We start from the raw sequence: 24,143 nt of genomic DNA on the forward strand, positions 1-24,143 counted from the left end.
GAGACTTCCTTATTAAATTACTAATGGAGGGGCACCTGGGTGGCTCAGTGGGTTGGAGCCTCTGCCTTCCGCTCAAGTCATGATACCAGAGTGCTGGGATCAAGCCCCGAATCGGGCTCTCTGCTCGGTGGGGAGCCTGCTTCCCTCTCTCTCTCTCTCTCTCTCTCTGCCTGCCTCTCTGCCTACTTGTGATCTGTCTGTCAAATAAATAAATAAATAAATAAATAAATAAATAAATAAAATTGCTAATGGAATGAGTATAGATTAAAAAAAAAAAAAAGGCTAAGAACTGAGACCTGGAAGAGGAAGATTAGCAGAGAAGACTGAGAAGGAGCAAAGGATAAATTAGAAGGAATATCCCTTGGGGTCCTAGAAGCCTAATGGAAAACCTATCAAGGAGGAGAAAGTGATCAACTGTTAAATGCTGCCAGCAGATCTACAAAGATGAGTGCTAAGAAAAACCACTGGCTTCAGCAACAGGAAGATTGTTGGTGACCTTAAGGAGCAGTCTTTGGGGGGTGGAGGCTAAGGCCCACCAGAGTGTTCCTGTAGAGTGAAGTAGAGGAGATCACGGGAGACAGTGAGTCTGGCAATCAAGGAAATGGAGCCATCAGGAAAACTGGGTTGAAAGAAGACTTTCTTGATGGGAATGAACTTAGAGAAATGAGAGATGCTGGGGCCATTTTCTGGACAGTAGTCAGGGTCCTGGCAGGAAGGAGATGACACAGTCAAAAGAGGGAAACTGAAGAGATTATCACAGAGATGTGAGCTGACTTTATAGAAAGCCCTCAAAGAATGGTGAATCATTAAATGCTCATCACAGAAGGAGGATACCCTGGAAGAGAAAAATCAGGGCAGTTATATATGAATCCAGAATGTGAACTTCCTTGATAGAAAAGGGTTGCCCAACAGAAGCTGGAATACGGTTCTGCCAACCCAAGTCTCTGGGAAGGGATCACAGGTAAATACCCCAGTTTCTCCCTCCTCCTATACTTTAATGTCCTGCTGGTGCTTCCTACTACCTGAACCCAAAGAGAAATCAGAATATGAGGAAACCTGGCTAGTGCTGTTCACAGAGATCAGCTCTGTGGTCCAAAGCAGGAAGTCAGAGCATAGATCTAGAGGGGTAAAAGGAGGACGTCTGTCATCTTGGGTCAAAGGACAGTGGTTCTAGTGCACAAATGGAGGGACTGGCTTTAGATAGCAGCATGGGTGGTCCTTCCCATAGTCCCTCTTATGCCATGTATCCTTTAACAGTTGAAACCTATGACTACTTCTCATGTTATGTTTTATTTATTTTATATTTAATTTAATTTAATTTTTAATTTTTTTTAATTTTATGTGTGCTGCATTCCCAATGTGAGGCTTGAGCACATAACCCTGAGATCAAGAGTCGCATGCTCTACCAACTGAGCCAGCCAGGCATCCCCTCAGTATTGTTTTCAAATTCATAAAATACAAAGGAGTACAAAGAAAATCAATTATTTTGAAACACCATTATAAAATCATCTTTCAAATCAAATCTGTGGGTGCCTGGGTGGCTCAGTGGGTTAAAGCCTCTGCCTTCAGCTCAGGTCATGATCCCAGGGTCCTGGGATGGAGCCTGGAATCGGGCTCTCTGCTCAGCAGGGAGCCTGCTTCATCCTGTTTCTCTGCCAGCCTCTCTGCCTACTTGTGATCTCTGTCTGTCAAATAAATAAATAAAATCTTTAAAAAAATCAAATAAAATAAAATCTGTGATATTTTAATGCATGTGTTTCTACATTAATGCTATAAATAATATCTAGTAGTGTACTTAATAAACACCATAATTATCTTTTCTTTTATTTTTAAAAGATTTTATTTATTTATTTGACAGAGAGAGAGACAGCAAGAGAGGGAACACAAGCAGGAGCAGAGGAAGAGGGAGAAGCAGGCTTCCTGCTGAGCAGGGAGCCCAACACAGGGCTTGATCCCAGGACCCTGGGATCATGACCTGAGTGGAAGGCAGATGCTTAACGACTGGCCACCTAGGTGCCCCATAACTACCATAATTTTAAAATAGTGATACATATGTGTACAATATTCTGAAGTAAATACAAAAACTGTCTCATGACAAAAGCATAGGCCCTGCTACTGTGGTTTACTACCTACATTCACAGTTGAAGAAAATGACTAGACTTCAATTAAGAGTTATTAGAAATAAAGATTGATTTCTACATGCAAGATCATGATGTCCTGGATTAACTTCAAAGATCCATTAGGAAGAAGGTACAGTGTGAGGACAGAAGCTTACCTGCAGAGAGATATGTGGGAATCTGCAGGGCTCTCTTCTGCTTGTCTTGAATTTCTCAGTAAACAGTTAAGTCATGAGCCAAGAATGAGTATGGAGAGGGGCACTTGGGTGGTTCACACGTTAAGCATCTGCTTTCAGCTCAGATCATGATCCCAGGGTCCTGGGATTGAGCCCTGTGTCAGGCTCCCTGCTCAACAGGGAGTCTGCTTGTTCCCCTCCTTCTGCCCCACCACTCGTGCTTTCTCTCTCTCTCTTTCGCTCTCAAATAAATAAATAAAATCTTTAAAAGAAAAAAAAAAAAAGAGTGAGGATGAAGAAGTAAATGTATGAGGTTTGAGAAGACAGGAGAAGGCATGAGAGGGTCTTCTAGGAAAGTGGGAAAGAGAATGGACCAGAAAAATCCCATGTGGGTATCAGGCAGACTCAAGAGCTCATGTCAAATTTGTGATATGGACTTGACTTGCTGGTCAGCGAGGCTATGTTTTCCTCCAGTCATGTTCAGCTACACAAAGACAAAGACAGATTGGGGGAGACCTGGAGCCATCAGAGCTGGGTTTTCACCAAGTAAGTAGGACGATAGATGGGCAAGGGAGTAGGGGATTGCATAAAGGAGGGACTGTGATGATAACCCATGGAATTTATTTTGATAAGAAGGGAAGAGGGGAGTTTGAGGAAATGGGAGACAGTGAAGAAGTGTAGACTCAATGAAGTGAAGATCCCATAAGGATTGTAGAATCAGAGGATGAGGGGGATGCAGCAGAGAGACAGGAGGTAGTGGTCAGAGAATGGGACTTTAAATATAAGCTTTTGTGGTAAGCAGACTAGCACCCCCTTTCCCAGGATTTTACATCCCAATCTCCAGAACCTATGAATATGATACTTTATGTGGCAAAGGGGACTTTGCCCACAGGATTAAGTTAATGGCTCCTTCAAACGGGAGATTAGCCTAGTGTCCAGGTTAGCCCAATGTAATCATAAGGATTCTTTAAAAGTGGATTAGGGAGACATAAGAAAAAGAGAATCAGGGATGCCTGGGTGGCTCAGCTGGTTAAGCCGCTGTCTTCGGCTCAGGTCATGATCCCAGGATTCTGGGATCAGGTCCCACATTGGGCTCCTTGCTCGGCGGGGAGCCTGCTTCTCTCTCGGCCTCTGCCTGCTTGTATGTGCGCTCTCTCTCTCTGACGAATAAATAAAATCTTTAAAAAAAAAAAAAAGAATCAGAGAAAGAGATGTGACAAGAGAAGTTGGGTCAGAGAGATGCAATACTTGTTTTAAAGATGAAAGAAAGGAGCCATGAACCAAGGTGTGTGAGTGGACTCTGGAAGCTGTTAAAGGCAAATAGAAATTCTTCCCTAGAGTTTCCAGAATGAATACATCCCTGGTGACAGCTTGATTTTCACCCCAAAATACCTATGTTGGACTTTGGAACTACAGAATTATAAAATAGTAAATTTGTGTTGCCTTAAGCATCTTAGAAAGTTAATATACCTCTTAATCAGTTTCACGTTTTCACGTGATTTTCTCAATCAGTTTTCATGCTTAGACTTTGAGGAATTAAAGTATAATTCAAGGTGACAAAGCATAAACAAGAAGAAGCAGTAGGCAGAAGATAGCTATTTTTCTAGAGAAATTAAATTAGTTGAATCCTATTTAAGGTTAGTATAATGTTTATGTTTATATGTTTTCCTGCCTACACCTAATACCTTTTTACTTCCTTGTTCATCAAAATTTTTTCTCTCTTTTCTCTTTCTTTCTTTCCTCTCTTTTCCTCATCTCCATAGGCTTTGTTGTTGGTGTTTTTTGTTTTTGTTTTTTTTTTAGAATTTATTATTTTTTATCGCTTCTCGGCCTTTTGGCTAAGATCAAGTGCAGAATTTATTATTTTTTTGTTTTTTGTTTGTTTCCTTTGGAAATCTCAATGAATGGAATTTCAACAGGAAATTGAAAATGTAAGTAAATTTGAAAAGTATAATGCATTCTAATATATAAGGTATTATTACTATTGATGATGATGATTAATGTAAATTTTCTAAGATTTTCCTGAAAATAATATTCAGATGTGTGAAATTTTTTTTTAAGATTTTATTTATTTATTTGAGAGAGAGAGACAGCAGGAGAGAACACAAGCAGGGGGAGTGGGAGAGGGAGAAGCAGGCTCCCCACTGAGCAGGGAGCCCAATGTGGGACTCAATCCTAGGACCCCGGGATCATGACCTGAGCTGAAGGCAGACAGTCAACAACTGAACCACCTAGGTGCCCCAGATGTGTGAAATATTTAGAATGATATTAAATGCCATCTATTACCACTGACCTAGATTCTCCTGTATCTCAATAAAATAGTGAAAGGAGGATACACAGGGTCAAAGACAGGTTATAATGACTTCTGGAGATTCAACTGAATCATTTACAAACCTTCCTTCTGAGGTTTAAGATACATTATGGTTATATTCTGAGTTCTACAAAAATAACTGGATGGGAAGAATTACAATATGTATAGATAACTTTTTTTTTTTGAGTAAATTCCTAAATGACTTTGTAAACCATTTTTTTAAACTTGATTTTCTTTATTCAATTTAGCATTCTTTTGCATGTCTGATTTAGTATTCCTTATGTTTTAGTAATTTACTTTATCTGAATGTTTTTAATTTAATAAATGCTCAGGTATAATTATTAATATTAAATAAATATTTCTCAATTTTTTTTTCTTTGTGATGTTTATGTGTGGCTTTGGGAGGTTCCTTTTTTAAAAAATAATGCTTACTTTCAATTTAATGTGATCTTTTTATCAATATCATTCTCTGAAAATAAAACAAATGTACTGATGTTCATATATCTATATATTCAGTATTTTTTTAAAAAGATTTTATTTATTTAATTGAAAGAGAGAGAGACAGAGCATGAGCATGGGGGAGGAGGCAGAGAGAGAGGGAGAAGCAGACTCCCCACTGAGCAGGGAGCCTGATGCTGTGGCTTGATCCCAGGACTCATGGATCATGACCTAAGCTGAAGGCAGGCACTTAACTCACTGAGTCATCCAGGTGCCCTATATTCAGCATTTTATTTAATATGACATTCAAGTTCAAGTTTTGGAAAAAACATTTTTTGAAAAGGAATTTTTTTAGAAATGTACTTTACAACTTGTCTCTCTCAATTTTTTTTTTCCTGGCTCTTAGTGAGAAGGCAGGTTATTTTCATGTTTTATGTTGCTTTTAAAATTTCTAAAACAGGGGCACCTGGGTAGCTCAGTTGGTTAAGGATCTTCCTCCCGCTCAGGTCATTATCCCAGGGTCCTGAGATCTAGCCCCACATCAGGCTCCCTGCTCAGCGGGGAGTCTACTTCTACTTCTCTGTGCCCCTCTCCCTCTGCCTGTGCCCTGTTTCTTGTTTTTTCTCTCTCAAATAAATAAATAAAATCTTTTAAAAAATAGTAAAAAAATTTCTAAAACGTATATTCACAGCCATTTAATTTACTCTTGAACAAACACCCAGTGAAGAAAACCACTAGAAGAGATCACATTCTGTAGACCCTAAATGTATAAAAGCAAACTCCCTGGCTCTAGGGCCACCACTGGAAGAACCACATTCTTAACAGTATTTATAAAATACAACAACAACAACAAAATTTTTTTGAACACTTAGTTGACAGCCAAACAATTATAAATAGGACTATTACTGCCTAAGGCTCAGTAACCTCACAGTGATTCTCATGATGCCAAAGAAAAAGTTACACAGTATTAGATTTAATTGAATCAAGATGTTCATTTAAATTAAAATTACATGTAAAACATAGTGCAAAAACTACTTTTCACATTGTTTTCTGAAATTCTACCCTTGTTGCAGTGAACGGGGATCACTTACAAAACAATCTTAAAGGGTTCTTTTTGTTTTTCTATTCTAAAATACCAAGTACTTTTGTAATCAATATTTTGCAAGCACAAACAAGAACTCTTAAAATAACAGTATATTTATGACAATGTTGAAAAGCCAAATTCAATCCTATGATCTAGAAGACCCATCATCATCTCACCCTGTATTCTAACTTCTCTCAGCTTATCTCCTATTTCTTCCCTCACTCCCTCCAACACCATTATTTGTGGCCCAGTCACACTGGTGTCCTTACTACACTTTGACACACTAGCATACTCTTTACTTAGGGACTTTATCCATGTTGTTTCCTCTGCCTGGAACACTCTTCCCAGATAGCCACTTGGCCTACTCAATCATGCCTTCAGATCTTTATTCAAAAGTCACAATTTCAATAAAGTCTTCCTGGGCCTTTTATTTCAACTAACTCCTCCCTAAAATTCCATATCCCCTTTCCCACTTTATTTCTATCCTTAGAACTTACCACTATTTAACATGCTACATATTTTAATCATTTACCTAGCTTTGGTTCCCCATTAGAATGCAAGCTCTATGAGAACAGTGATTTTTGCTGGATTTTTTTTTTTTTATCTGCTATTGTATCTATAGGCCCTTGCAATGGAAACTGAGACATAGAAGGTCCTTAATTAAATGAAGGAATGAATTGGCATTAGCCTTTTATTTAGAATGCAATATGATAGGGATGCCTGCATGGCTCAGTCATTTAGATATCTGTCTTTGGCTCAGGTCATGATCCTGGGGCCTGGGATTGAGTCACACATCACGCCCCTTGCTCAGTGGGGAGCCTGCTTCTCCCTCTGCCTGCTGTTCCCCCTGCTTGCACACGCTCTCTCTCCTAATAAATAAATAAAATCTTTTAAAAATAGAATTAAATATGATATATAAAATATAATTAGCTTAAAAAGTCATAAAGCCAAGTGGAGATCATTAAGGTGGGGGCTATCATATATATTTGTACCATATGCTAAGAATTAAGAGATAGAGAATATATGTTTTATATTTGTATCAATTAGGTCCAATCAGGAGACAGAAACCAGAAGGGAATTTAAACAAGGAAACTATAATACAAAAATTATTAACTATTACAGGGGAGTGGAGCAATAGGGACTGACTACTGGAAAGTAAATATACAAGGACATATAAGCAGATAAATAGAATTGCCAAAATTCCTATGGCTGAGACAGAGAACCTGAGGAAAAGTCCCAGAGAAAAGCAGACCTTTCTGGAGAGAATGACTCCTGTGGTTCCTGAGTATAAGAAAAGTCATTCTGCTAGAGACTTACTAGAAAGCACCCTGCCCAGGAAGCCTGTTCAGAAAGAGGCATGGTGTCTCTTCAACAAATGGTGGTGGAAATATTGGACAGTCACATGCAGAAGAATGAAACTGGACCATTTCCTTACACCACACTCAAAAAATGACTCAAAATGGATGAAAGACCCGAATGGGAGACAGGAATCCACCAAAATTCTTGAGAAGAACACAGGCAGCAACCTCTTCAACCTCAGCTGCAGCAGCTTCTTCCTAGATACATTGCCAAAGGCAAGGGAAATAAGGGCAAAGATGAATTACTGGGACTTCATCAAGATCAAAAGCTTTTGCACAACAAAGAAAACAATCAACAAAACCAAAAGACAACCAACAGAATGGGAGAAGATCTTTGCAAATGACACATCAGATAAAGGGCTAGTATCCAAAAGCTATAAAGAACTTACCAAACTCAATACCCAATCAACAAATAATCTAATCAGAAATGGGCAGAAGACATAAACAGACATTTCTGCAAAGAAGACACCCAAATGGCCAACAGACACATGAAACAGTCCTCAACATCACTTGGCTTCAGGGAAATACAAATCAAAACCACAATGAGATACCACCTCACACCAGTCAGAATGGCTAAAATTAACAAGTCAGGAAATGACAGATGTTGGCGAGGATGCGGAGAAAGGGGAACCTTCCTACACTGTTGGTGGGAATGCAAGCTGGTGCAGCCACTCTGGAAAACAGTATGGAGGTTCCTCAAAAAGTTGAAAATAGAGCTACCCTATGACCCAACAATTGCCCTACTGGGTGTTTACCCCAAAGATACAAGTGTAGTGATCCAACAGGGCACATGCACCCTGATGTTTATAAAAGCAATGTCCACAATAGCTGAACTATGGAAAGAGCCTAGATGTCCATCAACAGATGAATGGATAAAGAAGATGTGGTGTGTGTGTGTGTGTGTGTGTACACAAACACACACACACACACACACACACACACACACACACACACAATGGAATACTATGCGGCCATCAAAAAAAGAAATCTTGAGATGCCTGGGTGGTTCAGTTGGTTAAGCGGCTGCCTTCAGCTCAGGTCATGATCCCAGCGTCCTGGATCAAGTTCCACATCCGGCTCCTTGCTCCACAGGGAGACTGCTTCTCCCTCTGCCTCTGCCTGCCACTCTGCCTGTCTGTACTCTCTCTATCTCTCTGACAAATAAATAAATAAAATCTTTTAAAAAAAATGAAATTTTGTCATTTGCAATGATGTGGATGGAACTAGAGAGTAATTAGCTAAGAGAAATAAGTCAATCAGAGAAAGACGATTATTATATGATCTCACTGATATGTGGAATTTGAGAAACAAGGCAGAGGATCATGGGGGAAGAGAGGAAAAAATGAAACAAGACAAAACCAGAGAGGGAGACAAACCATGAGAGATTCTTAATCTTAGGAAACAAACTGAGGATTGCTGGAGTGGAGGGGGGTGGGAGGAATGGGGTGGTTGGGTGATCAACATTGTGAACAGTATATGCTATGGCGAGCACTGTGTATTGTGTAAGACTGATGAATCACAGACCTGTACCCTTGAAACCAACAATATATTATATGTTTTAAAAAGAGAGAGAGAGATGGCTTATGGAAGACCCTTCACTGAAAAATCATCCTATATAGTTACCAGGGAAAGCTGCTGCTGCTTACCCTGCAGCACTGTAGGAGCTGGATGCTAAAGAAACATTGTGCAACACAGGAACTTGCTGGGCAACCACGCCTCAACTAGATGGAAAGCTCCTTTCTCCCATCTCTCCAAGTACTCTCTACTGGCAAAGCTTAGCAATCTGCAGCTGTGCATAAAAGTTACATTTTAAAGGACCAATCTGAATTTTCAGTCAATAAAGGCAGTATTTGAAGCTGAGAAGCAACAAACTGAATACAGGCACATTTTCAATCTTCAAAAGTTATCATGGGGACTTCTCGGGAAGATGGCAGAGTAGGAAGACCCTAAGCTCACCTCATTCCATGGATATGACTAGATAACACACCAGTGTAAATAACCCAGAAAACAAGCTGAAGAGTAGTAGAATAGACTCTCTACAGCTACATAGAGAAGAAGCCATATGGAAGAGGATAGGAAGGGCAGAGATGGGGTGGGGAGCTAAATGAACCTGTGGGACTGTCTGTGGGAGAAAGGGAGCCACGGGCACAGAGTGGGGGTGGGGGACAGTCTCTAACATCAGGAAGCCCACATGGGGAATGTGAATCCCCAAAACATTTGGCTTTGAAAGCCAAAGGGGCTGAATTTCACAAGTTCTTACAAATCAGCAGGGCTTAATAGCTGGAACTTGAAAAATCACTGGGCTCATGAGAGAGCCAGGATGGGGAGAGGGACTGAGTCCTTGCCCTTAAGGAGAGAACACAACAACAGCCTGCAGAGGCACAGCATAAAAGCAGCACTTCAAAAAATGCATGGGGTATATAGGAAGGAGGTGTATTTACTAATCTCAGACTCTCTGCTGGATAGGCAGGGATCGTTGGGAGACTTCTTTAGAAACAAAAGAGCTGGCAGGTGCCATTCACTTTTCCTGCCTCCTCCACTCTCGCATAAGCACATGGACACCTGCTGGAACCAGCCTGGTACCAATACTCCTACCTAACTTGCTAACAGTGAGCCCTACCCTCCACGTTCTCCTATGGATCCATCCCCTCCAACCTGGCCTACCCACGTCCCTGGCAACTGCAGTTTCTCTTCCACTGCAGCCTATGGTACTGACACCACACACCCCATGCTCACATTTACCTGCAGTTCAGTGCTACTGCAACTCTGGCAAAGGCCGAGTCTGACGCAACTTTAGCCCAAAGCAGCCCCAGACTAGCCCACTAACAACACAGGGACCAACTCCTGCCCACAATAGGCAATAAGAGCCACTGCAGATGACTGGACTGAAAGCAAAAGCAGCTCAGCTACTTTAGCAGGGGTGTCTTGACAATGCACATAGGAGACACCCCTGAAATATTGTCTGACCAGGGGACACTGCACTGCCAGGCATTACAGGACCTCTTTTTCATAAGTCCAGTACTTTCAAGAGCAGAAGACGTAGGTCACCTGGAGGACAGAGTAACAGAAAGCAATCAAGCTGAACAGAAGGGAAAAATAATAATGATAAATGAAAATAGACTAAGGAAACTTAGTGACCATATCAGCATAGTAACATTCACATTATGGGATCCCAGAAGGAGAAAAGAGAAAAAGGTGTACAGAAAATTTATTTGAAGAAATAATAGCTGAAAACTTCCCAAACTTGGGGAAGAAAACAGAAGTCCAGATACAGAAGGCATAAAGTTCCCTCAACAAAATCGACCCAAGGACGTCCACAATAAGACACACAGTAATTAAAATTGCAAAAAGTTGGGGTGCCTGGATGGCTCAGTTGAGTAAGTGTCTGCCTTTGGGTCAGGTCATGATCTCAGGATCCTGGGAACAAGTCCCACATTGGGCTCTCTGCTCAGGGAGAGACCACTTCTCCCTCTCCCTCTGTGGCTCCGCCTACGTGTGCTCTCTCACTCTCTATAAAATAAATAAATAAATAAATCTTTTTTTTAAATGGCAAAAAACTAGTGATAAGGAGAGAATTTTAACAGCACCAAGAGAAAGAAAACAGTTGCATAGAAAGGAAACTGCCTAAGGCTTTTAGCTGACTTTTCAGCAGAAACTTTGCGGGACAGGACTGTGTGGCACGACATATTCAAAGTGCTGAAAGAAAAACACCTGCAGCCAAGAACACTCTATCCAGCAAGGCTACCATTCACAACAGAAGGAGAGATAAAGAGTTTCCCAGATGAACAAAAGCAAAAGAATTCATGACCAATAAACCAGTCCTATGAGAAATTTTAAAGGGGACTCTTTGAGTGCAAAGGAAAGATCAAAAGTAGGAGTGAGAATAGTGGGAAACACAGAAACAGTTAAATTATGTATATCTATAAAAATGTGTTAAGGGATTCACAAATTAAAAGGATATAAAGTATGACACCATATACCTAAAACGTGGCAAGGAAAGCAGTAAAGACAGTTTAGACTTGAGCAATCATCAACTTAATATGGATTAAATTGTTATATGCTATATTCATAAAATGTTATATATATATATAGAACTAATGGCAATCAAAAACTAGTAATAGACATGCAAAAATATAAAGAAATCCAAGTATATGAGAAGAAGCCAGTAAACCAAGAGAGAGCAAGAGAAGGAAAAAAAAAATACAGAGAACTACAAAAATAATCATAAAACAAGCAACAACATTATATAGGTACATACTTATCAATAATTACTCTGAATGTTAAATGGACTAAAAGATCCAATGAAAAGACCCAGGTTGACAGAATAGATTGAAAAAACAAAACCCATTGGGGCACCTGGGTGGCTCAGTTGTTAAGCATCTGCCTTCAACTCAGGTCATGATCCCAGGGTCCTGGGGATCGAGCCCTGCATCAGGCTCCCTGCTCGGATGGAGGCCGGCTTCTCCCTCTCCCACTCTGCTTGCTTGTGTTCCCTCTTTGGCTGTCTCTCTGTGTCAAATAAATAAATAAAATCTTTTAAAAAAACAAACAAAAAACAAGACCCATCTATATGCTGCCTACAAGAGACTAATTTCAGACCTAAAGACAAATGTAGATTAAAAGTGAAAGGTTGGGAGGGTATGGGGTATGGTGAGTGCTGTGAAATGTGTAAGCTTTACGATTGACAGACCTGTACTCCTGGGGCAAATAATATATTATATGTTAATAAAAATAATTAATTTAAAAAAAGTGAAAGGATGAAAAATCATTTATCATGTGAATGGAATTGAAAACAATGCTGGGGTAGCAATATTTATATCAGGCAAAATAGACTCTAAAACAAAGACTATAGGGGCACCTGGATGGTTCAGTTGGTTAAGTGTCTAACTCTTGATTTCAGCTCAGGTCTTAATCTCAGGGTTGTGAGTTCAAGCCCCACATCAGTCTCCATGCCCAGTACAAAGTGTACTTAAAAAACAAAACAGGGGCGTCTGGGTGGCTCAGTGGGTTAAAGCCTCTGCCTTCAGCTCAGGTCATGATCCCAGGGTCCTGGGATCGAGACCCGCATCAAAATCAGATATGAGACAGGAGAAATAACAACCAACACCACAGAAGTGCAATGGATTGTAAAAGTATGTTATGACAAATTATATGCCAACCAAGTGGACAACCTAGAAGAAATGAATCAACTCCTAAATACATATAACCTCCCAAAACTGAATCAGAAAGAAATAGAAAATTTGGACAGACTCATTATTGGCAACGAAGTTGAATCAGCAATTTAAAAATTCTCAACAACAAAAGTCCAGAGCCAGATAGATTTACAGGTAAATTCTACCAAATATTTAAAGGGGGCGTTAATATCTATTCTTCTCAAACTATTCCAAAAACATAGAAGAGGAAGGTAAAGCTTCCAAATTTATTCTATGAGGCTAATATTTTCTGATTCCAAAACCAGATAAAGACACCACAAAAAGAGAGAACTACACGCTGATTTCTATCATGAACATAGATGCAAAAATCCTCAAGAAAATACTAGCAAACTGAATCCAACAATACATTTAAATAATCATTCACCATGATCAAATGAGATTTATTCCTGGGATGCAAGGATGGTTCTATATTTGCAAACCAATCAACACGATACATCACTTCAACAAGAGAAAGAATAAAAACCATATATTAGGCACCTGGGTGGCTCAGTGGGTTGAGCCTCTGCCTTCGGCTCGGGTCATGGTCTCAGGGTCCTGGGATCGAGGCCCACATCGGGCTCTCTGCTCAGCAGGGAGCCTGCTTCCCCTCTCTCTCTCTGCGTGCCTCTCTGCCCACTTGTGATCTCTCTCTCTCTGTCAAATAAATAAAAAAAAAATTAAAAAAAACCCATATATCATTTCAATAGATATAGAAAAAGCATTTGACAAAGTACAACATCCATTCATGATAAAAACCCTCAACAGGGGTGCCTGGGGGGCTCAGTCAGTTAAAAGCATGGACTCTTGATTTCAGCTCATGTCATGATCTCAGTGTCATAGGATTGAGCCCTGCATTGGGCTTCTCACCCAGTGGGGAGTCTCTTATAAGATTCTCTCTTTTCCTCTCCTTCTGCCTTCTGTCCCTCTTACCTGCCCCCTGCTAAAGTAAGTAAATAAATCTTAAAAAACAACAACAACAACCACAACACCTCAACACATTAGGTTTAAAGGAAACATACCTCAACATAATAAAGGCCATATCTGAAAAACCCACAGCATACACTGTACTCAGTAGGGAAACTTCAGAGCTTTCCCCCACTCTCAGGAATAAGACAAGGATGTCCACTCTCACCATTTTTATTCAACATAGTACTAGAAGTCTGGGCCATAGCAATCAGAGAAGAAAAAGAAATAAAAGGCATCCAAATGGGTAAGGAAGTAGTAAACCTTTCACTATTTGCAGATGACATGATACTATATATAGAAACCCCTGAAGACTTCATCAGAAAACTACTAGAACTGATAAATAAATTCAGTAAGGTCACAGGATACAAAATTGATATACAGAAACACACTGCATTTCCATACACTAATAATGAATTAGCAGAAAGTGAAATTAAGGAAACAATCTATCTACAATTGCACCAAAAATAATAAAATACTTAGGAATAAACTTCACCAAGGAGGTGAAAGACCCGTACTCTAAAAACTATAAAATGTTGATGAAAGAAATTGAAGATGATACAAACAAGTGGAAAAATATTCCATGCACATGGATTGGAGGAATAAATATTGGGGTTTTTAAAAAATATTTTATTTATCTATTAGAGAGAGAAAAAGAGAGTGAGAGAACAGGAACTGTGGGGAGGGGCAGGGGAAAGGGAGAACAAATATTGTTAAAATGTCCGTATGACCTAAAGCAGTTGACATTTAATCCAATTACTATCAAAATACCAACAGCATTTTTCACAGAACTAGAACAAATAACCCTAAAATTTGTATGGAATCACAAAAGACCCTGAATAGCCAAAGCAATCTTGAAAAAGAAGAACAAAACTGGTGGTATCAGAATTCCAGATTTTAAGACTACAAAGCTATAGTAATCAAACAGTATGATACCAGCACAATAATAGACACATAAATCAATAGAGTAGAATAAAGAGCCCAGAAATAAACATACAATTATATGGTCAACTAAGCTTCAACAAAGGAGGGAAGAATATGCAATAGAAAAAAGCTGGTCCCTTTAACAATGGTGTTGGAAAACTGGAGAGCTAGATGCAAAAAAATGAAACTGGGCCACTTTCCTACACGATACATAAATATAGTCAAAATGGATTAAGGACCTAAATGTGATATCTGAAACCATAAATATCCTAGAAGAGCATAGGCAGTAATTTCTCTGATACTGATGATAGCAACATTTTTATAAATATGTCTCCTGAGACGAGAAAAACTGAAGTAAAAATAAGCTACTCGGGAAAGCCTGGGTGGCTCAGTTGGTTAAGTGGCTGCCTTCTGCTCGGGTCATGATCCCAGCGTCCCGGGATCGAGTCCCACATCTGGCTCCTTGCTCAGCGGGGAGCCTGCTTCTCCCTCTGCCTCTGCCTGCCACTCTGTCTGCCTGTGCTCACTCTCTCTGACAAATAAATAAATAAAATCTTAAAAAAAAAAAAAGCTACTGGTACTACATTAAAATAAAAAGCTCTGACAGCAAAGGGAGCAATAACCAAAACTGAGAAAACCTACTAAATGGGAGAAGATACTTCCAAACGACATATCTGATAAAGGGTTTGAGTCCAAAATATATAAAGAACTTACAAAATGTAATACCAAAAAACCCCCAAATAATCCAATTTAAAAATTGGCAGAAGACATGAACAGACATTCTCCAAAGACATATAGATGGCCAATAGACACATGAATTTATGCTCTACATCAGTAATCATAAGGGAAATGTAAATCAATACCACAATGAAATACCGCCTCACACCTGTCAGAATGGCTAACGTCAAAAATATAAGAAACAACAAGCATTGGCCATGATATGGAGAAAAAAGAACCCTCCTGTAGTATTGGTAGGAACACAAACTTGTGCAGCCACTGTGGAAAAGAGCATGAAGTTTCCCCAAAAAGTTAAAAATAGAATTACCATCTGATCCAGTAATTCCACTGGATATTTACCCAAAGAATACAAAAACACGAATTCAAAATGATATAGGCACCTCTATGTTTATTGCAGCATTATTTATAATAATCAAATAACGGAAGCAGCCCAAGAGTCCATCCATAGATGAATGGATAAAGAAGTGGTATATATCTATATCAATACCTACATCTACAGATGTATGTGACTATTACTCAGCCATAAAAAAGAATGATATCTTGCCATTTGCAACAACATGGAGAATGTAATGTTAAGTGAAATCAGTCAGAGAAAGACAGATACCATGCAATTTCACTCATATGTGGAATTTAAGAAACAAAAGAAACAAAGCAAAAAAATAGAGAAACCTAACAGACTCTGAACTATAGAAACAAAATGATGGTTATGGGGAAGGGGGTGCAGGGATGGGTGAAATAGATGAAGGGGAATAAGAGTACCCTTATGATGGTGAGCAACGTATAGAATTATTGAATCACTATATCATACACCTGAAACTAATACAACACTATATGTAAACTACACTGGAATTAAAATTTTTTTTAAAGTTATCATGATATCATACCTAAAACTTCAGGGAATAAACCATTGGTTGCCAGAGGGAAAGGCAGTGGGAAAATAGGCAAAATGCATGAAGGGGACTAGAAGATACAAGCGTTCAGTTACAGAATGATTACGTAATAGGGATAAAAGATATAAGATAAGGAATGTAGTCAACGGTGTTAGAGTTACATGGTGAGAGATGGTAGCTACACTTGTGGTAAGCAGAGCATAATGTATAGTCTTGTGGAATCACTATGTTGTACACCTGAAACTAATGTAACATTGTGCGTCAACTATATTTCTAAATAAATAAATATAGAGTACAAAAGAAAAAAGAAAATCCTTTCCCCCACTGAGTTGCATCTTTGTGGAGATTTAGGTGACCATAGAAGGTCATCTCATGTGGAGGCATCTTTGTGGAGATTCAGTTTTGTGGAAATTCAGTTTACCATACATGTGTGGTTCTATTTCTGGACTGTATTCTGCCCCACTGATCTACAGCTCTGTCTTTATACCAGTAACACATTCTCTTGATTACTGTCGCTTTTTAAAAAATCTTTTTAAAAATTTATTTATTTGACAGAGAGAGCACAAACAGGGGGATTGGCAGGCAGAGGGAGAAGCAGTCTCCCCACTGAGCAAGGAGCCCAATTTGGGACTTGATCCTAGCACCCTGGAATCATGACCTGAGCCAAAGGCTGGTGCTTAACCAACTGAGCCACCCAGGCATCCCACTGATTACTATAGCTTTACAATAAATTTTAAAATCAGAAAGTCTTGGGGTGCTTGACTGGCTCAGTCGGTAGAGTGAGTGACTCTTGATCTTAGGGTTATAAGTTTGAGTACCATGGTGGGTATAGAGATAGATACTTCTAAATGAAATTAGGGGAGCCTGCGTGGCTTAGTCAGTTAAGCGTCTGCCTTTGGCTCAGGTCGTGATCCCAGGATCCTGGGATCAAGCTCTGCATTGGACTCTCTGCTTCACGGGAAGCCTGCTTCTCCCTCTCCCTCTCTCCCTGACCCTGCTTGTGTGTGAGCTCTCTCTCTCTCTCTCTCTCTCTCTCTGTGTCAAATAAATAAAATAATTTAAAAATTTTAAATAATAAAATTTTAAAATATTTAAAAAAATAAAATAAAATCAAAAAGTCTTGCAAAATTATGCTTATTTTTCAAGATTGTTTTGACTATTCTCTTGTTTTTCTTGTTGTTCCTTTGATTTGGCCATGTTTCCCTGTTTCTTTATTTGCCCAGTTCTCATTCGTTGAGATTTATGCATTTGAAAAACCAATCAGGGGCACCTGGGTGGCTCAGTGGGTTAAAGCCTCTGCCTTCTGCTCAGGTCATGATCTCCAGCTCCTGGGATGAGTCCCACGTTGGGCTCCCAGCTCAGCAGGGAGTCATTTTTCCCTCTGCCTCTACCCCTGCTTGTGCTCTCTCTGTTTCTCTCTCAAATGAATCAATAAAATCTTTAAAAAAGAGATTTAAACAAACAAACACAAAAATCTGTCAACAAACAATGCTGAGTTGGTTTTTGGTAGTACAGTGTCCAAAGCTCTGTTCACCAGGCTGGACCGGAGCAGACCTGAGCCTCAGACAATGCCTTCCCACCACCTGACCCATGCAGACTACAAGACAACAGCCCCTGGAAAATCCAGTTTACTTCCGACTGCCGGAGCTGCACCTTGACCCCAAGGCGGCAGAGCAGATTCACAACCATTGCTCCACCCCTGCCACCGTCAGGCTGACCAGTGACCAGTCATCCTCAGAGACAGATGAAGAGTGGATCCCCAACCTGCTTTTTATGTTCATTTTGGTTTTGTTTAAGATTTTTTTATTTATCTGACCCACAGAGAGAGAGAAAGAGCCCAAGCAAGGGGAGTTGCAGGCTGAAGAAGAGAAAGAAGCAGGCTCCCCGCTAAGCAAGGAGCCTGACAGGGGGCTCCATCCCAAGACCCCGGGATCACGTCCTGAGCCGAAGGCTGATGCTTAACCAATTGAACACCCAGCATGCCATCTTAAGTCCACTTTGGCCATGTCTCCATGGCAACGGGAGAAGGTGACAAGGACCGCACTCACAATGAAAAAGCTTGCAGAATCCATCCCTAAAACTCAGAGGAGGCACAGTGAGAAACCCAGCCCAGAGGAACTCTTACCCCATATACCACCATCGGATTCCCAGGGAGCCAGCTTGCTCCGAGAGTGAAGGAGGTGTCAAGACTGTAGTGGAGGGGCGCCTGGGTGGCTCAGTGGGTTAAGCCTCTGCCTTCGGCTTGGGTCATGATCTCAGGGTCCTGGGATCCAGCCCCGCATCGGGCTCTCTGCTTGGTGGGAGCCTGCTTCCCCCCTCCCCTCTGTCTGCCTCTTTGCCTACTTGTTATCTCTCTTTCTCTCTCAAATAAATAAATAAAATCTTAAAAAAAAAAAAAAAGACTGCAGTGGAAATGCATGGACACTGGATTTGTTTTGTATTCTTCACTTTGGGGAAAAATCTCTTGTTTTAAAAAAGTGATAAATCTGGGACACCTGGGTGGCTCAGTGGGTTAAGGCCTCTGCCTCCTGCTCGGGTCATGATCCCAGGGTCCTGGGATGGAGTCCCGTGTCCGGCTCTCTGCTCAGCGGGGAGACTGCTTCCCCGCTCTCTCCCTCTGCCTGCCTCTCTGCCTACTTGTGATCTCTCTCTCTGTCAAATGAATGAGTAAAATCTTAAAAAAAAAAAAAGTGATAAATCTGGTGTTAAAAACAACAACAAAAAAAGCCCCAAACAACAAAAAGTTATGTTCTGATTATGGAAAGCTTCTTTAATTACAGAAACACAAGAATGGGATTCTCCTTTATGGGGTAGGTTTACCGAATTGTTACACCAGTATTTGCTTATATAAGAGAGAGAAAATAATGATAATTCATAATTGTTTAATACGTTAAATACTTATTTTTATTTATATTTAATATATATATAATATACATATTATATGTATAAAAAAATACTGAGTGGTGTCTGCTAGCCACAGTGATTTATCGTGTGTAGCAACATAGACATAAAGGCTAGTATGAGATCTGAGGGTATTTTGACTTATTTGTTGAAGCCTGTAATTGCTCTAAGGCAAGGAGATTTATTTATTTTTTTCTTTTTTTCCCCCCATCTACCCACCCTCTATTTTGCTGCTTCCTTAAGGGATAGGTCTTGTAGGTAATTTTTTTTTAATGAGTTAAAGTCCCTAGAGCATGGTTTAACATATTCATGTTTGTACAAAAAGAAAGATTTAGGGGCGCCTGGGAGGCTCAGTCATTAAGCATCTGCCTTCGGCTCACGTTATGATCCCACGGTTCTGGGATTAAGGCCCTCATCGGGCTCCCTGCTCAGTTGGAGGCCTCCTTCTCCCTCTCCCACTTCCCCTGCTTGTGTTCCCTCTCTGGCTGTGTCTCTCTCTGTCAAATTAAATAAACAAAATCTTAAAAAAAAAAAAGTTATCAAAAAAAGAAGAAAGATTTATGTAATTCCGGGGGGAAAAAAATCAATCCGTATGCTTATGTGCTCTGCTCCAAGTTAAAATGCCCAGTCCAGTCTGTGGAGTCTTTTCATCCATAGGAATTCTGGAACCATAGCTATTTGGAGGGTTAGTTTTCTAAATCACATATAGTATGTGAGTTTTCACACCAAGATGCACTGTATTCTGGTTGTGTGTAAAAGTTGCAGTATATTTTTCTCGAAAAGTAGATCTTACTTACTGCATTTGTAGGTGTTTGGATTAAAGATCCCCCAAGACCACTGCCTGGGACAATGATTCACTAGGAAGACTCGCAGGACTCCGTGTACAGTAGTAGTACTCGTGGCTGAAAGGGTATAGATGATACAGAGCAAAATCAGTAAAGAGAAAAAGCTTCTGGACATGGTCTGGGAGAAACCAGATGCAAGCTTCCAGGGGTCCTCTCCCAGTAAAGCTACACAGAACATGCTTAATCCTCCTCGTGATGAGTTGTGACAACACGTGTGCAATGGTGCCAAATGTGGAAGCTCATTAAAGATTCAGTGCCCCAGGTTCTACAGGGAGCTAGTCGTGTAGGCACACCCCTTGCATGTACCCAAATTCCAGACTCCCAAAAGGAAAAGCAAGTACTCAGCAAAACACATATTCTTTGTACAAAATTTCAGTGAGCCAGTCTCATCAGTAAACAATGGGAACCCTCCCCAAACCTAAGTTCCCTGATGCCGGCCATGAGCCAACCTCGCAAACAGGCCTTTCCAAGCATAGCACTTTAGGTCTGCTATGCTGACTATTTTCTACACAATCTTGTATCACAGAGATCAAAGAATATTCTTCTTCTTTTTTAAAAAAGATGTGTTTATTTGAGGGGGTGGGCAGAGGGAGAGGGAGAGGGAGAGAGAGAATCCCAAGTGCACTCAGCCCCAATGTGGGGCTCGGTCTCACAACCACGAGCTCATGATCTAAGCCAAAACCAATTTTAATGCTTAACCAACTGTGTCACTGAGGTGCCCCAAGAATATTTTGATAATGTCTCAATATAGCCAAGACATTGGATTATTCAATATTTCGACTATGTCAGTGGTTCTATTAAACCAAAGAAAATGAAGTTTATTTCTCCTTGAGGCATTCAGAATTTACCGTATATGTTCAAAAAGATTTTCTTAAGATTTTATTTATTTATTTGAGAGAGAGAGAGAAAGCTCAAGTGCCAGAAGGAACAGAGGCAGAGGGAGAAGAAGCAGGCTCCCCAGTGAGCAGGGAGCCCAATGCAGGGCTGGATCCCAGGGACTGGAGGATCATGACCTTAAAGGCAGACACTTAACCGACTGAGCCACCCAGGTGCCCCTAGATCAGGATTTTAATTTAACTTCAAATTTCCATCAACTTATAAATGGATAAGCAATTTATAAGTGTGGTATATCCATTTATAAATGTGGTCTATCCATTCAATGGAATATCTAGCAATAAAAAGCAATTAATCTTTAAGAAACTATTGCTTGTCAAGTTCTAGTGTTTTAGCAGAGAAGAATATCCATAATTGTCTGTAAAAGCTATTACAATAGTGCTCCCTCTTCCAACTACATGCTTGTGCCAGGATGCGTTTTCTTCCTGTCTTCAAAAAAGAACACAATAAATTTTTTTTAAGATTTTATTTATTTATTTATTTGTCAGAGAGAGAGAGAGAGAGAGAGAGTGAGCGTGGGAGAACACAAGCAGGCAGAGCGGCAGGCAGAGGCAGAGAGAGAAGCAGGCTCTCCACTGAGCAAGGAGCCCGATGCGGGACTCCATCCCAGGACCCCGGGATCATGACCTGAGCCGAAGGCGGCGGCTTAACCAACTGAGCCACCCAGGCATCCCAAGAACACAATAAATTAAAGGCAGAAGCCTTTACGAGAACTCAACTATTTTCTATTTAGTCCTACAAAAAGGTAAAACAATGCTATGCTCCTATTTTTTTTCATAAAATCTTGTTATTTATTTTTACATATACTTTTTATGTTAACATACAATGGCTTTACTATTGTTTTTAAATGAACTTTAAAAATACATATTTTTAAACTTCTGAAAAGCAAAACAGGGGTGCCTGACTGGCGTAGCCAGTAGAGCAAGCGACTTTTGATATTGGGTATAGAGATTACTTAAACATAAAATCTTTAAAAATATATTAAAACAAAGCAAAACAAAAACCAAAGCATGTAGCAGGAGAATAAGCAGTTTTACAGCAAACATTTTCAAATGGTAGATTTAGAAGCCAAAAGGTCTCATAACCTCATTAAACACCTTGGTGTAATTACCAAATGGTGTTATTCCAATCCGAAAGGTCTAATTACTCAGAACAAAGACCTAAGCCTGATGATCTTTTTTTTTTTAAAGAATTTATTTATTTATTTGACAGCCAGAGATCACAAGTAGGCACAGAGGCAGGCAGAGAGAGAGAGGGGGAAGCAGGCTCCCTGCTGAACAGAGAACCCGATGCAGGGCTCGATCCCAGGACCCTGAGATCATGACCTGAGCTAAAGGCAGAGGCTTAACCCACTGAGCCACCCAGGCACCCTAAACCTAATGATCTTATGCAAAGAACTTCTTGGTTACAAAAACTAGAAGAATAAATGCAATAACAAAAATTCAATGAAAAAAGAGCTCAAATGGTTATTGAGACTGACTCATCTCAAAGCTGACCTGACTGACAGTTTGGGCACAAGGGGCCCAGTTAACTATTGGCCCCAAATATTACCTGAAATGCTGCCAACAAAGAATTATCAAAATGACCTATGGGAACTCCAGAATTACCGATGGATAATGAGACTACCACTCAATTTCTGAAATAAAAGGATGAATATTGGTCAGGCAAAGTCTGAGCAAAGCCAATTGCTGGGTCTTTGGGAAGCATGGGATTCAAGATGGGTGTGCTTTCAGAGGCATAGATCAGTTGGCACTACACTTAAAGCTTGATTACGCTAGTGACCACTGTTAATTGGTTGGTCTCTAAATCATCTTTTTTGGAGTGAATCCAGCCCTGCTCAGCTGACTTTCCCAATTGATGATGATTGGTCAGCTTGCAAAAGCAGGTTCACCAAGATGATCTGTGTTTATCCACTGAATGTGTTTAAAACTGATTCTGGTTGCAACTTGGATCTATGGTTACAGAACCAACAGTCTTTTTCCTAAATTTGTTAGAACTTCTTATTCTGATTTTCTTACATAACCATAGTACAATTATCAAATACAGAAAATGTAGTCTTTGTTCAAATTTTAATACTCTTTTAGAGCAAAATGTATTGTTTCCAAAATGTATTGATCCACAATTACATATTGCATTTTATTTTTTTTAAAGATTTGAGAGAAAGTGTGCAAGCAGGGGGAGGGGTAGAGGGAGAGAGAGAATCCTCAAGCAGCCTCTCCACTGAGCAGAGCCTGATGTGGGGCTGGATCCCAGGACCCTGAGATCGTGACCTGAGCAGAAATCAAGAGTCAGCTGTTTAACTGACTGAGCCACCGGTGGGCCCCTATGTATTGCATAATTGTCATGTCTCTTGGATCTTTCTAAATAGTCCCTCTGCTTTCCTTTGTTTCTTATGACACTGTCATTTGTCATTTGAAGACTATAGGGCAGTTTTTTGTTTGACTTTTGTTGTTTGGTTTGGTTTGGTTTTTATAGAATATTCTTCATTATGGTTTTTCTGATTCTTTCCTCATGAATAGATTCAAGTTATGAATTTTTGGCAGGCATACCATATCAGTTTGTACCAGTTTTGACGGTTTTTGTGGGTGTCTCCATTGTAAGTTACCATTTGTCTTTTATTTGGTATCTCTCTTTTTTTTTTAATTTTTTAAAAGATTTTATTTATTTACTTGACAGACAGAGATCACAAATAGGCAAAGAGGCAGACAAAGAGAGAGGAAGGGAAGTAGGCTCCATGCCAAGCAGAGAGCCCAATGCGGGGCTCTATCCCAGAACCCTGGGATCATGACCTGAGCCGAAGGCAGAGGCTTTAGCCCACTGAGCCACCCAGGCGTCCCTGTATATCTTTTTGTAAAAAATTTTTTTTGTTTTGTTTTGTTTTTAACATTTTTTTTTCTTCTTTAAAGATTTTATTTATTTGACAGAGAGAGAGAGATCACAAGTAGGCAGAGAGGCAGGCACAGAGAGAGAGGGGAGGAAGCAGGCTCCCCGCGGAGCAGAGAGCCAGACGCGGGGCTCGATCCCAGGATGCCGGGATCATGACCTGAGCTGAAGGCAGAGGCTTTAACCCACTGAGCCACCCAGGCGTACCTTTCTGTAAAAATTTTAATTCTTTATTTATCTATTATCTATTTATTTATTTATTGAGAGAGAAAGCACACATGTGCATGAGCAGGGGAGGAGCAGGGGGAGAGGAGAGCATGGAGCAGGCTCCATGCTCAACTCAGCACAGCCTGATGCAGGGCTGGATCTCACCACCATGAGATCATGACATGATCTGAGTTTTGGCCTGATCCAAAACCAAGAGTGGGA

The 24,143-nt window shown here is 40.2% G+C and overlaps 1 protein-coding gene across 1 annotated transcript; it reads left to right on the plus strand.

The window, feature by feature from the left end:
* The first annotated feature begins 9,411 nt into the window (after window positions 1-9,411).
* Window positions 9,412-18,366, plus strand: LOC111140490 (protein phosphatase 1 regulatory subunit 1A-like). The gene is given in 4 exon segments (XM_022492753.1): window positions 9,412-9,419; window positions 17,788-17,822; window positions 17,825-17,960; window positions 18,177-18,366. Coding segments are annotated over 4 exon segments (369 nt in total).
* Window positions 18,367-24,143: the final 5,777 nt, after the last annotated feature.

This window comes from Enhydra lutris, unplaced genomic scaffold (genome assembly GCF_002288905.1).
Source record: "Enhydra lutris kenyoni isolate GAN:26980312 unplaced genomic scaffold, ASM228890v2 scaffoldscaffold1, whole genome shotgun sequence".
Classification (NCBI taxonomy): Eukaryota; Metazoa; Chordata; class Mammalia; order Carnivora; family Mustelidae; genus Enhydra; species Enhydra lutris.